The 14,037-nt window shown below is 54.3% G+C and overlaps 5 protein-coding genes across 5 annotated transcripts; 1 reads left to right on the top strand and 4 right to left on the bottom strand.

Moving 5' to 3' along the window:
• Positions 1-136: 136 nt before the first annotated feature.
• PG985_002415 (meiotically up-regulated 65 protein) lies at positions 137-1,618 on the bottom strand (the record flags this gene model as incomplete). The annotated part of the gene is made up of 1 exon (XM_066822184.1): positions 137-1,618. The coding sequence occupies one exon, from the start codon at positions 1,616-1,618 to the stop codon at positions 137-139; it is 1,482 nt and encodes a 493-aa protein (XP_066689616.1).
• A 1,682-nt stretch (positions 1,619-3,300) lies between these two features.
• Positions 3,301-3,872, top strand: PG985_002414 (uncharacterized protein; the record flags this gene model as incomplete). The annotated part of the gene is made up of 3 exons (XM_066822183.1): positions 3,301-3,412; positions 3,488-3,603; positions 3,702-3,872. The coding sequence occupies 3 exons, from the start codon at positions 3,301-3,303 to the stop codon at positions 3,870-3,872; spliced, it is 399 nt and encodes a 132-aa protein (XP_066689615.1).
• A 424-nt stretch (positions 3,873-4,296) lies between these two features.
• On the bottom strand, positions 4,297-5,727 carry PG985_002413 (cytosolic nonspecific dipeptidase; the record flags this gene model as incomplete). The annotated part of the gene is made up of 1 exon (XM_066822182.1): positions 4,297-5,727. One exon carries the CDS (start codon positions 5,725-5,727, stop codon positions 4,297-4,299), a length of 1,431 nt encoding a protein of 476 aa, XP_066689614.1.
• A 1,150-nt stretch (positions 5,728-6,877) lies between these two features.
• PG985_002412 (uncharacterized protein) lies at positions 6,878-9,517 on the bottom strand (the record flags this gene model as incomplete). The annotated part of the gene is made up of 2 exons (XM_066822181.1): positions 6,878-9,052; positions 9,140-9,517. 2 exons carry the CDS (start codon positions 9,515-9,517, stop codon positions 6,878-6,880), a joined length of 2,553 nt encoding a protein of 850 aa, XP_066689613.1.
• A 1,858-nt stretch (positions 9,518-11,375) lies between these two features.
• Positions 11,376-13,684, bottom strand: PG985_002411 (uncharacterized protein; the record flags this gene model as incomplete). Its single annotated transcript, XM_066822180.1, has 2 exons — positions 11,376-11,409; positions 11,466-13,684. The coding sequence occupies 2 exons, from the start codon at positions 13,682-13,684 to the stop codon at positions 11,376-11,378; spliced, it is 2,253 nt and encodes a 750-aa protein (XP_066689612.1).
• Positions 13,685-14,037: the final 353 nt, after the last annotated feature.

The raw sequence follows: 14,037 nt of genomic DNA, 5'->3' as shown, positions 1-14,037 counted from the left end.
ATGGTATTTGTTAGTTGTAGTAAAGGTTGAAAGAAGAGGAAGAAGGGAAGAACAATTAAAAGGGGAAATATCCGCTCCGGTAAATGATTAGCAGGGCTCGCAAGCCAAGAAGTTGCCAGCCAGGAAGGGGGCCTTTTCAGGGAAGCTGTTCTCTGTTTGCCCCGATAGCACCACTCTGATCCACGCCCTCCCAGCCTCCTTGCCAGCCGCGGTCGCCAGCTACGGCGCCGCCCGACTCGCCGCTCTCAGCCATGCCCTTGACGTCGCTCCAGTACTCGAGCCGGCGCACTTCCTCGTCGGCGTGCGTGACGGCCGCCGCCAGGTTCGCCACCTTGACCTCGAGTTCCGAGTCATACGGCTCGGCGTTCTCGTTATTGCTGCCGCCCTCCTTGGTCTTGCCCGCCTTCTTCTGCTCCTCGAGCTTCTTGACAGCTTCGTCGTGGGTGCCCATAAGTTTCGTCAGAAGCAGCCGCCGTGACGCCTGGAACACGAAGATGGACATGATTTCGTGCATGTGGTTCTGCAGGTCCAGCCAGTTGTCCGCGGCGTGCTCCAGATAGCTCTCTACGGCGTCCAGCTTCTCCCGATCAATGCGGGATACTCTCAGGACGGCCATCAGCATGTCCGCACTTTCCACGTCTTTCTTCTCCGATACGGCGTCTTCCTCGTGGAGCACGCACGCACTGTTGCGCGAAGCTGTGTCGAGTACGCTGGACGCTCCGTCGCGAAGGGAGGTGTTCTTATTGGCCGCAGCCTCGACGGTGAAGTATTCCGGGTTAAGCAGGTGGGGGTCGTTGGCTTGATAACCGATCCCCTTCTTTACGCGCCGCCGGATCCAAGCCCGCCTTCGCACGAACGAGTTATACCACTTCGGACCGTGCCACGAGAATTTCTTGGAGAACATGAACGAATACTCCCAGCCATCTTGATCAACGTCGATCGCATCATCGTGATTCACCCTCCACTCTGGCCAAGCCCACTCCCAGCTCGGGTCTGGTGGCTGCGCTGTTTTGATATTGGTCGGACTCGGCTTGTGGCTAGAGTTGGTCCAGGCCGGAGGGTCGAGGTTGCCCAGCGCAGCAGAGGCGAATAGAGGTATGCCACAAAGAAAGCCACCTCTTTCATTCTCGTATAGTATATCAATAGCTGTTTCGGGCGATTTACGACGCGGATGACTATGTTTGTCTTTCTTGGGCTGTCCATTTGCCGATGCCGTCGTGGCCGTCGCCTGCTCTTTTGCTCCACGCGAAGGGCTAGCTACTTCGGTCGTCGGAGGTTTATGGTCTACGGGAGGCGAGTTCCTGCTGTCGTTGTTCGAGTCGCTGGGGTTTTCGTTCGCCGGGCCCGGTACATCGACGCCGTCGCGCTTAGAGATAGGGGCAGCAGCATCCCGCAACGGCTGCCGCGAGTCGGAAGAGGTCATGGCCCGTTCGTCTCCCGAGGTGTTGGCGGCATCGGTGGAGGCATTATTATCAGCATCGGGCCTACCGCCGGGCCCAGAAGGAGAGCCATCGTCGGCCCTGGAGGTGGCAGACTGGTCTACCAGGATAATCTCATGATCGATATCGCTATCTTTGAGAGGAGGTACGCGCCGCGATGTGCGCACTCTGGGTCTCATTGTGTGGGGATCCCGACATGCAAAGCATACTGAGAAGGTGGGAAAAAGGAAGAAGTCGTCGCGGGCTAGACCATGCCAGCTAGTCACCTACAAGTACGAGTTTTTCCTTTTTTCTTCTCGATATGATAATGGATTTTCAAGTAATGGGAATTAGATTCAGCATGCGAGTCCCACCTTGTCAGGTTTAGTTCTCGGGCAGTGGATGAGGATCAACGTGAAATGGAAAACGGAGAATGGGCTGAATGGCTTTGCGAGGCAGCCAAGGCAGGCGCTGCGGTACTAGCTTGTGAGGCTGGAAGAAGCTACTCTGCGTAGTAGCAGCAGCGGGACTTGCTACGACGGAGCTATGACGATGACGACTGGGAGCAGGCGTGACTAAAACAATCCTGCTACCCGACGCACAAACATCTGGCTGGCACGGCAGTGAAGGCTGTGAACGTGATTCTGGAATCAACCTGTTTCTTCTCGCGACAGGAGAGTCGCATGTCGCGATGAGCCAAAGCCATCTTCAAGGTATTGGGTCTGATGATGTAATTTCACGGACCCATCGCTTGCCTGTGATCCATCCATTGTTGAGATGCGGCAGGTACGGGACGGGTACAGGCGGCCTCTGACCAGTAGGGAGCGACATCAACAAGACACCGGATTAATCAAATACTTAAGCCAGGCTTTTCCCGACAACTACCTAGCAACGAATACAGCAATAATTTCAAGAGTCATAATCGAGTTATTACTGTACACTCGTGTATTACTGTATATCTCTTTATGCCACTGATTATTCCACTTAAATAAAGCATCGGCAATTGATTCAGCTACAGTATCCCAGCGTTTAGGTAGGTATTCAATGTCACTTCTGCTTTCTAGCTGTCTCTGGCTTCTGGCCAAGATTAGATCGGACTGGATTGGGACTGGCTTGGGACGGGAAATGTCAAGAACCCACTTGGGTCCTGGACCTTTCGACCTTTCCCCGCAATAGAGCAGCAGCAGCAGCAGCTCCGGCTCGAGCTTCGACATACGTCATGCAAGCAAATTGACTGTTTTGCGACCTGGAGAGGAATAGCAGATGTCATGTTTCAACAACGTGACCCATCAGCCCACCAAGAGACCGTTTCGTTCTCGACTGCTCTAGCCAGTCACATCCCCTAGAGTTCTTGCCATTACCTCATTGGTCGGGCCCGTTACCTAGCGAAAACTCGAGGAAGGTCCAGAAGAAGATCCTCCGTACGTGTAACCTAACAAGGTAGCCGCCGGACAAGAGGTCCGGCCGCGGCTTACATCGATGTAGTATCGATCTGATACATGTTGACTTTCCATATGTTACCCAGACAGCTGATCTCCCGCCCAGAGGTACACGCAAAATAGATACATGCGGGCAAGTATTGATTTGTAGGGAAAGTATCACAGTTGATGCATGTAGTAATCATGCCATCACACATCCCGCTTGCTTGGGTAACCCGTAACAACAGCCCTCCCCGCCTCCCAATTGGTATTTCTTCCCGCCCGCCCTTCGTGTGACTTCATTCGTCTTCCTCCTCTCCAATCCCATTCAAACCAAAGGAACTTAAATCCAACTACCGCTCTCTCCTCCCCATTCGAGCTTCACTCATCGATCCCTCTCTACATATCCACGAACCACTTCGCCTTACTTACACCACACACACACAACCCACCAACCAAACACCATGTCTCGCTCACGCATGCCCCTCGTCCTCGGCCTCGGTGCCGCCGGTGGTGTCGGATACTACCTCTACAGCGCAGGTGGCGACCCCAAGGTCGCCCAGAAGAAGGCAGAGGGTGAGTAATCCCGCGAGATACTTCTGGATGCCCATCGCGATAATTGCTAACTTGGTATCTTTCCTCCACGCACAGCCGATGCCCACAAGCTCAGCTCCGAAGCCAAGAGCCACATGCCCGGCCGCACCTCGCAAGCCGAGAAGGATGCTGAGAAGTTCGGTGCCCAAGCTGGCGCCAAGGTGGACCAATTTGTAAGTATTCTTGCACACCTTACCCAACTCACTCCTTGGAGAGAGAGGAAGAGCGAGAGGGAGGGAGCAGGCGACTAATCATGTATCAATCCCAACAGGCCGGCAAGACCCAAGCAGACATCGCGAAGCTCAAGGCTGATGCCGAGGCTTACGGCAAGGACCTTAAGCAAGACGCCCTCAAGAAGGTGGACGACTTTGACCGTAAGGTCGAGTCCAAGACGGCCGAGGCCAAGAGCGGCATCTCGAGCTGGTTTGGCGGAAGCAAGTAAAAACTGGTGAATTGGATTGGGACACGAAGAGCCTAAGTTGCGCTCAATGATTATTGTTAATCCTCGTCTGTTCTTGGCTTAGGCCAAGACGACATGAGGCTTTGTGGCGCTTATGCTATGATACGACATGAGACGACATTATATGTATTGGACGGTGTAATGGCTTAATTCAGGGACAAATTCGGAATTAAAATTTCGACTTCTTCAACAGTTTATTGTATGCATGTCGTGCCGACAAAGTGCGCAGTGATGTTTGTGAATCATTTGATTTGAGCTTTTTGAAGCGACCTTCACTCGCACGAAGAGATACATCTTGTAGCGGTATTACCAATTTCTCTTTCTCGCCGATGTCAGCCCACACGGCTCGGCCATGGATGAGTGAGCCGGCACCTAAAATAAACATTTGCTTGTGATATCCAATAATTTAAACCTGCTTCTCCTCGGCGACGTAGTGCAAGTAAGCGCCCAAGAGCTTGATGCCCTCAATGTAGTTCCTCTTGTCGAGCTTCTCGTTGATGGAGTGGGCGCCGTCGGTGGAGCTGCCCATGGGCAGCAGCAACACGTTCTTGCCGGTGGCCTGCTCAAAGGTGAGGGTGACGGGAATGCTGCCGCCCTCGCGGGTGAAGTCGGGCTGGGTGCCCCAGACGCGCTCGACGGCCTTGCCGGCGGCGCGGAAGTTCCAGTGGTTCGGGCTCGCGACCCACCACTTGCCCGTGTGCTGGGCGTACACGTTGAGCGTGTTCTTGGAGCCCAGCTTGGCAAACGTCTCGCGCACAAACTTGTAGACGCACTCGTTGGTCTGGTCGATGTCCATGTCGGGCACGGTGCGGATGGAGAACTTGCCGATCACCTTGGCGGGGATGACCGTCTTGGCGCCGGGGCCCGAGAAGGCGCCCTCGATGCCGTGCACCGAGAGCGAAGGGTATCGCCAACGTGCCATGAGCGTGGGCTTCTTATCCTCGAAAATGGTCGTCTTGGAGCCGAGCGACTCGTGGAGGTTGTCCATGGTGAAGCTGATGTTGTCGTACAAGCCCTCCTCCTCGGCCGTCACGGGTGCCACCTGCTCCATGATGCCGGGAATCTGGATCTTGCCGTCCGTGTCCACAAGGCTGCCCAGCACGCGCACCAGGTCAGTCATGGGCTCCTGGGCAGTGCCACCGAAGACACCCGAGTGCAGGTCGGCGCCGGGGCCCGAGATCTCGACGCTGTAGTAGTTGCAGCCGCGCAGACCGTAGGTCAAGCAGGGCTTCTCGGTGCCGAGCCAGTAGTTGTCCGAAATGCAGACGGCGTCGGCGTCGGCAAAGTAGCCCTTGCCCTCCTTCTCGATCAGCTCCTCGAGACCCTCGGAACCGTACTCCTCCATGCCCTCGAAACACATCAGCAGGTTGACGGGGAAGTCAACGCCAGCCTTCTGGTGGGCCTCGATGGCGTTGAGCCAGCCCAGGACGGGGCCCTTGTCGTCGGTGCTGCCGCGGCCGAACATCTTGCCGTCCTCGCCGACCGTGAGGGTGAAGGGCTCAGTGGCCCAGCCGTCGCTCTTCTCGGCGGGTTGGACGTCATAGTGGCCGTAGACGAGAATGGTGCGTTTGCTGGCATCGCGGCCGTAGCGGGCCAGGACGACGGGTGGGAGGTCGAGCTCGGGGTGGTCGGGCTGCTTGCCCAGGGGCCGCATCTCGACCTCGGCGCCGAGGGCCTTGAGCTCGGTCTGCAGCCACTCGCCCATGCGGACGACATCGGGGCGGCGGGCAGCCTCAGAGCTGATGGAGGGGATGGCGACGGCCTTGGAGAGTCTCTCGATGAAGTGGGATGAGAGCTCATCCACCTTGGAGAAGTAGCCGTCCAGTTGGGGCGCCATGTTGCGGGCTTGATGTGAACGGAGCTCGTCTGTTAAATAGCTTCGTCGGAGGGTGGTGTTGTTGGTCAGGCCGGGGAAACGTGTAGATTTCCTGGCAACGGTAGAGATGGGACGTTGAGATGTACAAGTCTGGGAAGAAGAAAAACCAAAGGGAGTGGATGCCAGCTTATGATTCCACGTGCATCGGGTCGACGATAGTCGTGTGAGCAGGATGCGGGGCATTGCAGAAGCACTTGGAGGGGTCGCCCAAACACGCCTTGACGCCCGGTGGAATAAGGGTGCTGCGCTACTGCGGTTGGTTACTTAAAGTGTCAGTGTTGCCCGATTAGACAGGAGAGGGATGGCGGGCCAATGAGAAACCGAGCTGGGAAGCGGGCTAGGGTGCTACAGGTAGGTAAGTTTCGGTAGGCAAAGGTACCTTCTTGTTTAGAGGGGGAGACGTTGTGAGTCTGATACGGACAGTCGCTGTGGGAGTGGGAAATGCTGCAGTAAAGGCCAACCTTTGGCAGCGGCGGCTACGGCTATCGAAGGCTCTGCCAAAACTTTTCCCTCGCCTGCCAATTTAGGCAGTTCCTTAGAGCACAGACGCTGCCCCGTCTCGCCGTACATGTAGGCATGTAACCTAGCGGAAACAACTCGCAACACTGCATAAGGTCCATATCAGTTACATGTGGACTGAAGACTCTAGATGGATTACTGTCGAGGTATCACGGATGGATTTGAATTCTTGTGAACAGGTCTTCCTGAGTATGAATGATGCAGGCAGTCATTTGAGTGGGTAGGGTCAATAACAGTCTTTTAGCATTCTCCTCCTAATCTGATGTCGATGGTCTAAAACCGTAACTCCATACACCTTTCCCCCCATGAACCGTTGCCCCTTATGGCCCTAGAAAGCCTTTTATGTACAACAATGAGAAAGAAAGAAAAAAAAGGAAAAAGAAGAAGAAAATACAGAGGTGAAATCTATTGTCTGCTGTTATGAATAGCAGACCAAGGTTGTTTGAGCGCCGAGTTGCGCCGAAGAGCCGGAAACCCCCATACCAAGAAACATGCTTGCTTGACGCTCAGTAAACTCCGCCGAAAATGAAAATATCAGGTCGTAAAGTCCGCCCTTAGGTGTAGTAATTCGGCAGTGGACTGATGAGAGTCATCACTGTCCCAGACTAAGGAGCTCATCAATGTACTTCCGCGTGTCGATGCCGATTCCCTGGGCCAGCCGACTCGCCCCTTCCGTCCATTCACCCGCATCCCCGAGGGAGCTGCTCCGGGTCCTACTCGCGCCATTTTCACCAGCCCGGCGGATCAGCACGATCTCCTTGCCCGTCCGGGGACCGTGTTTCCGATGCTTCTCTCTCCGCTCTTGCTGCTCTTCTTGGTGCTGGTGCACTGATATGGACCTGGCCGTTTCCTCGTCCGCATTAGCGCGAGAATTCTGCTCACTCTCCACTGCCACGCTGTCTGCTTTTTCCAGGGTCTGGTCTTTATCCGTGGAACCTTTGCTCTCATCGGATGTGAGATGGGGCGGCTCATGATCCTCGGCGATTGCGTCCATGGTCATCGAACCCCCTTTCTTAGACTCGATGCGCGTCCACACGACCCACCAGCCACGGCTGGTTTTACAAGTACGCTCGAGTTCCTTGCTTTCGAGCCGTGTCGCCGAGTATGTATTCAGAATCTGCATATGCGTGTTGACTGCCTCCACCCGTGACCAGAAAGGCGGTTGCTTTTGCTCGCCGTTCTGATAACGAACCATCGAGGCATGGTCCGGGATACAAGGGATTGTGGAGTGGATGGTCAGCGCCCTGGAATCCCAAACAAGATCAAATATATGACTTGGCGTGCTGTTGCCTGCATCGGGCTTTCCTGGTCGGTACGAAGTCGATATAGCAAGGGTCTTTCGCAATGGGGCCAGCTGGTGATGCAGCGACCTATATAGACTCTCATAGGCCAAAGAGTCGGTCCGGTTCTCGAAAAGGAACGTGTAGATGAACGGCCTACTCACGTAGACCACGACTCGGACTCTCTTCGTTTTATTACGATCCTGACTGTCGAAGTGAGACTCCCGGTCCAAGGAGTCTTTGCGACCAGATGACGTCAATTTCAGTTCGTGCCCGGCGCTGCCCAAATCCTGTGTCATCTGTTCCTCGGGTTTGTTCAGCAACTCGCTCTCCAGTTCCACCGTGAGAGTTCGGAGAAGGGTGCGAGATTCGCTTTCAGAGCCGTCCGACTCGGGGGAATCACTGCCAACATCGTCAACAGAACCCTGTAGGCCAATCAGATAATGGCCTGCAGTGTCGTCCACCGGTCTAGAAGTACGTCTATCAATCTCTGGCCGCGGCTCGCTCTCCTTGGCTGCGCTGCCGTTGGCCTCGGGGGCTGTAGGGGCTGCAGGAGCCGCCGAAGAGGGCTCAGAGGGCGACTCCGAGGTTTTGTTGCTGGATCCTAGAGACCAATGCGTGCCATAACCCATCTTTAGATAGTTGACGAACTTATCCATGCCCTTGGCATCGGAGCCTTCAGAACTATGAGTCGAAGATTGGGGGGCAGGGGAGTCTCGGGAGTCTCCTTGTTTTGTATCTTTCGGACCGGTAGCGGTAATCGGTTGCGGCGCAGTGCCATTCTCAACTGTGCTAGCCCGGGGCCTCGTTCGCTTGGTCCTATTCCGGGTAGAGGTTGGGCTTTCTTTGACGCCATAAGCAGCCTCGCCCCATGTGTAGAGATCTTCCATCCAGTAGACGACATCTCGTAATGAGTTTTTGGACAAGGCCCCAGTGCCTAGGAATATAGCACCGTCTTCGGCGCCGGGTTCTTCTCCCAAACCAAGCCACTTGAGTGCCTCGGGACTTTCCGGCTTGGCCTCCTTGTCGTGATCAGATATCGACTCGGGCTCGGTATCCCCGAATTTTGACACGACCAGATCCACCAGTCCTTCAATTCTCCCGACGAAACCTTCCAGGACCTCACGCTCTCCACTGCCTCGCTCCTCTTCACCCACGCCCACCCCGAGCTCTCCCGAGGCTGCGATCTTGATGCCTCCATATACGGCGCAGGCTGGGTTGCCATGGAGCATAACATTCCATGTAGAGAGGTATATATCCCAATACCGGCTGAGCATGGCCACAAATTTGGGTCTCCTAGTCCGCACAAACAGGGCGCTTAATGATGCCGCATGATGGAGCAAGAATATGGAGTGGGCGCGGAGCAGATCTTGCATCAGAAGCGCAGCTGGCTTGACCTCTCGGGAGGAGTATTCCACATTCTCGGACGTATCTTGGCCAGAGCTGCCGAGTCGAGGAGGGAGGGGTATTCTTGTCAGATCGATTGACTACATCCACGCGCGATTAGTCAGTATATATCAATCAATGCAGCTCCTATTTCCCGATTTGGTGGGTTAGGCAAAGTTTCAACTCACAGCAAGAATCCACCAGCCCGGTTCCAGCTCATGCAACACGACCCGGGACTTTTCCGTGTCGATCGAGTCGAGGGCCTTGCCGCCAGCGAAGCCGCGACTGAACTCGAGCATGCCTTGGGCGAGCCCAATCTGGCGCAGCCGCTCATTGCGCTCTTCGGGAGAGAGGGCCTCGGTGGGCCTGCCGTTGCGAGCCGCCCGATTCCGCCTCCGCGGAGCCGAGGGAGGTGCGGCGCTGTGGGCGTCTACGGAGGCATAGTAGACAATCTGGTCGTCGAGGGTGTCGTCGGTGGTGCCCAGGCTCGGGTTGAAGATGGCGAGGAAGCCCAGCTGCGCCGGCACGACGAATGCCGGTGGGGGCGAAACTGGCGTGCCCATCATTTGTGGCGGGGCAGTAGCGCAGAACAAGAAGCAAAAAGGAAGAGAAGATAAAAAAGGGCAAGCTCTTCTTCGCCCTGTTGAGTAATATCCCAAGAGAAATTAGGCTCTCGGCGACGACGTCGAAAGTGAAGAGAAGAATTCTTTTTAAGAGCTTTCTTTTGTAGAACCGCCGGGACAGAGCCGCACTAGAAATGGCGGCGTGGAAGTAACAATGGATCGCGATCCCTCGTCCTCGACCCCACGACTTGCAAATGCGACGGCGCGACTGGATAAGATCAGCATTCAATGTAACGGATGCTGATCCGTATCTGACCAATTAACAGGGGAAACGAAAGCCGAACAAGTTGCGTGGGGAACAACGTCACAGCATGCCCCCCTATATATGTATAACAAGTCACAAAAACCGAAGCTGCAGTCTTGACGGAATCAAGAAGGCAGGGTGGACGAGGTTGAAGTTCTTATTCGGTTTGAGCAGGGCAAGACATGTTATGAGACTTCGGTATGTATGTACTTAACCCCGATAAGCGACCTACGCCAACCGGGTCTAGACCCCTCCATCGTATACCTGCCTACATACAATTGACGTATTTAGCAAGCATTCATTGATTGATTAATTGGGGGTGCAGAGAAGAGCTGTGGCCTGCAGTTAGTGACACCTCGGCCAGCCCATTGCCCGTTACCTGTCTGTCCATGCTGCAAGTGTGAACAACCAACGGCTTCTTTTTTTGGTGTTGGGTCGTGCAACAGCGGGCTAAGCAGCTAAGGTAGAAGACGCTAAAGCGCCCGGAAGTTTGCTTCCTACTTGAAAGTCCGGTGGGGCGGGCGCCTGGGAATCGGCGGTTCAGTGAGGCATCAAACATGGGGCTGAAGGGATCACGATCTACCATGCCATTCTCGCAAGTCCATACATGCATAGCCCCCATGGCATAGCCTATCACATTCCGCATTGCTGCAGCCTCAGTCCGGCAAAACCGAAATCCCAAAGGCAAGGCACGGTAGGTGCACCTTAAGAGCGAACCCAACATGGATACTAGGCAAGTATGGGAATACCTTCACCAGTTGTTGCTGTTGGCAGGTTCGGAAGTCCCGACGACAAAACAAACATCCATCAAAGCCACGTTCCTAACTACCTATGTTTACACTAGCAGTTTCCTTAGCAATTGACACTGGCACCAATATTCTGTGACATACAATTATGGGACATAGATTGTATTCCGGGGTAGGATTTTTAGCATTTAGTCAACAATAGTGTTTCCCACGATGGACTCAATGACAGCGAAGGCTACCAATAACAATAAAAAATCAATTAGCTGTTGCGTTTCAACACGCCTTGGATAAATAATACAGTGCATCCGTTTACCCAACGCCCTGTCCAGTTGTACCCGGAGAAATTGCTCCTGCTCACTTGCTATAAGCTGCGGGGACTATGTACAAGAAATGATGCGTTTCAAAGTTGATACAGTGTACTGAAGGGGGGCCGCCTGTCTCTGGGGTGCCTGTTTCATGAGATTCCAGGCGGCTGAAGTCGTCTCCTAAAAGCTCACCGAGGACCGTGGCATGCGGTCAGGTTGCTGTAGGTAGCACGCTTCATCCCCGTGCAAGCCTCCTATCTGTAGAATACCACGATAGTGGACCGGGCATCTTTCAGTGTCCTCTTCTACTTTTCGCAGCTATCCAATTGAGGGTAGTTTTGTGGCCCTCTGCCAAATTTCACGCTGAATCATCCGTTCCATGTAGATGCATTTAAAGCAGTTAACTCCGACACCGTTTGTCATAATTGTTTCCGAATATGAACAAGGAGGACTATATGTCCAGATCAGACGTGGTATAGTGGTTCATTAAGCGTCGCACGCCTCGCTTAGTGCTCATAGCCGGCACCTCGCTGCCATGGACTGTCGCAAAATAGTCAGTAAAAGCATCACCAGCACAAGATTGGGGATCAACTCACCTGGCAGTCTGGTTCGATCGGGGCCCGGCTGGGCTAGCGTTGTTTTGCTGTCGGAATTGTCCACCGAACGGACTTGGCGATCGAGAGTTGTCGTTGGAGGCCGCTGGGAACAACGGGACGGATGGATCCACGGGCGACCGCGGAGCGCCCTGATGGTGGCCGTTGCCTCCCAAAGGCGTCGAGTTCGACATGGGTCGCACGTTCAGCATCGACTGATCAGTCCGGCGACGCATGGAATCGGAGGTGATTGACTCGTTGTCGTCGTCCAGGTCCAGACCAGGCTTAAAGCCGGCCTTGTCGCCACGAGCAGTCGCACCGAGGGCTTCCAATTCGGTGGTTCCAGTAAGCTGGCTTTGCGATTTCATGAATGAGGCTCGGTCGTCGGCCATGAACTGGTAGCGAGTGTCGGGGTTGTTACGGACGAAGACGACAATTGTCGTAACGATAACAACCAGAAGAAGAACAAGGGCGAAAATGGCGTTGAAGAAGAATAGAATAAGACCAATGACACCGTTGACCAGGGGTGGCTGGTTGAAAACGTCCGAGAAGATCAAGAGGAAGATGGCGTTAATGAAGTTAAGAACACAGATGGCAATGTTGAAGGAATTGGTGCTCTTGTCCATCCATGGTCGCATGACACTGGCACCGATCAGGGCACCGGCCTCGATGAGGAGGAAACCAACAGCCTGAGCAGTTCCGCTACCCTGGCCAAAGGCGATGAACATGCTCTTGATCAGGGTATAGGCCACAACGGGGATGATGAAGTAGTAGGCAGAAGCTCGGAACTGGATATAGAGGAATCCCCACTTGTTCAGGGCCTGGGGGTCCGAGAACAGGATGTAGGCAGGGTTTTGGTGCATGGCGACAGAGCGACGGGCAATTCGGATCACCTTGGAAGCGGCCCAACCCAAAGTGGCAGTCATACCGACGAAGAAGAATACGGCAAGAACGACCTCAGCTGGCGAATCAACCTGCGTAAACTCCCAGAGGCAGAGAATGCTCATCTGCGGGTAGCCGATGAGCGTCAGGCGGAACAAGATGCCCTTCAAAACCGTGAGCCAGCCGTTGCGGAACTCAAGGAACGTGTCGCCCTTGATCCACTTCTGCTTCGCGGCCAACTCGCACCAGCCCTTGAATGCCGCCACGGACAAGGCAGTGATGAGGACGAACAAACAGAAGAAGGTCAGTCCAGTCATGAACAGGTTCGTCGTCTCAATGCCGGCCTTGAAAGCCACACGCTGGATACCGTAGACAATGTAGCTGCCAGATCCGGTCTGAACATTGGCGCGCTTCATGAGTGCGGTAGCCTTGGGCATCATCTCAGCCGTCCGACGGAAGACGTTCATGGCAGTCTCAGGAAGGCCACGCTTTTCGACTTGAACGGACACCGTAGTCAATGAATCGAAGATTGTGGAAGGGGTTCCGCCTGTAGCGCGCTGGTACCATGTGAAGATGTCCTGCATGAATCCGACCTTGATAATACCCATGGACCATTGGAAATCTTGAGTCCACGCCTGGACCACAGGGGGCAAATGGACAGCAGTAAGACCGAGCATGGCTTGAGCCTGGAAAAATCCGAAGAGCGACAGCGCACCAGATGCAATGTGGGCCGCAGCGTTCGAGTGACCCAGTCCATTGATAACAGCCGACGAGACAAGAGCCAATCCAGAAACGACGGCCAGAGCCCATTTGACTCCAACTTTGTCGACCGTCTTTCCGTTGGAAATATCGGCCTCTACGCAAGCAACACTGGTTCCCGTATTCGACGTGCCATCACCATTGGTCATGTTCAAGAACACGCGAACCGTGGCATCCAAATCGGGGAAGTTGTAGGCAATGCTAGGAACTTGCTTGATGGCGGCGGCGTCGACAGGAATATTGAACTTCAAGGGGATCTTTCCGGCAGTCATAGGACAGAGACCGGCAAGTTTGGTTTCGCAAGGGTTGATGGTCTTTCGCATAATTTCGTATCCGTAGGCGGAAATGGCAAAGTCGAATACCACATGGCCTTCTACTGACGATGTCGCAACGATATTGACCGAGGCCGAGTTATTGTTCGGCGTGAAGACGACATGGAACAGACTGGCCGTGAAACTCGAGTCCTCCTGGCATGAGTTGAGAGAGTTGGATGTAAGCATAGGCTCCGCCGTGGCGGTGCCGGGGAGAACCGACGCCAATGCTGTTAGAAGGGCCAGCGGCCGCAAGGAAGAAAACCTCATGTTGAGTAATGTCGTGTAAGAAGTGGTGGGATGATTAGAGGATGTAACAATATCCGGTAGTGTAGGAAGAAGGCCTTTGTTGGCGGTTTACAAAGCCCCGTTTACACGTACACCGCGTGTTCCTAATATTTCTCTTCTTCCTTTGTCGAGAAACAGATCGTACGGGAGGCAGCCAAAGATGTTTATTTTCCTGCCTTTCGGTTCGAGGTTTTTGGGTGTATGGAGGGGATGGTCCAATCCGATACAGGAAATGGACGGCCCGGATATTGAAGTAGAACAGCAGAAGAATTCTGGTTAGCGAGAGTAGTTGGCGACTGGGTGGAAGATATTATCCGTCGTCGGTTGGATAGTGG

The sequence above is a fragment of the Apiospora marii genome (assembly GCF_038362585.1).
Source record: "Apiospora marii strain CBS 49790 chromosome Unknown utg000002l_segment0_segment0, whole genome shotgun sequence".
Classification (NCBI taxonomy): Eukaryota; Fungi; Ascomycota; class Sordariomycetes; order Amphisphaeriales; family Apiosporaceae; genus Apiospora; species Apiospora marii.
The sequence above is the reverse complement of the archived record's forward strand: the minus strand, read 5'-3'. Positions and strand labels throughout refer to the sequence as shown.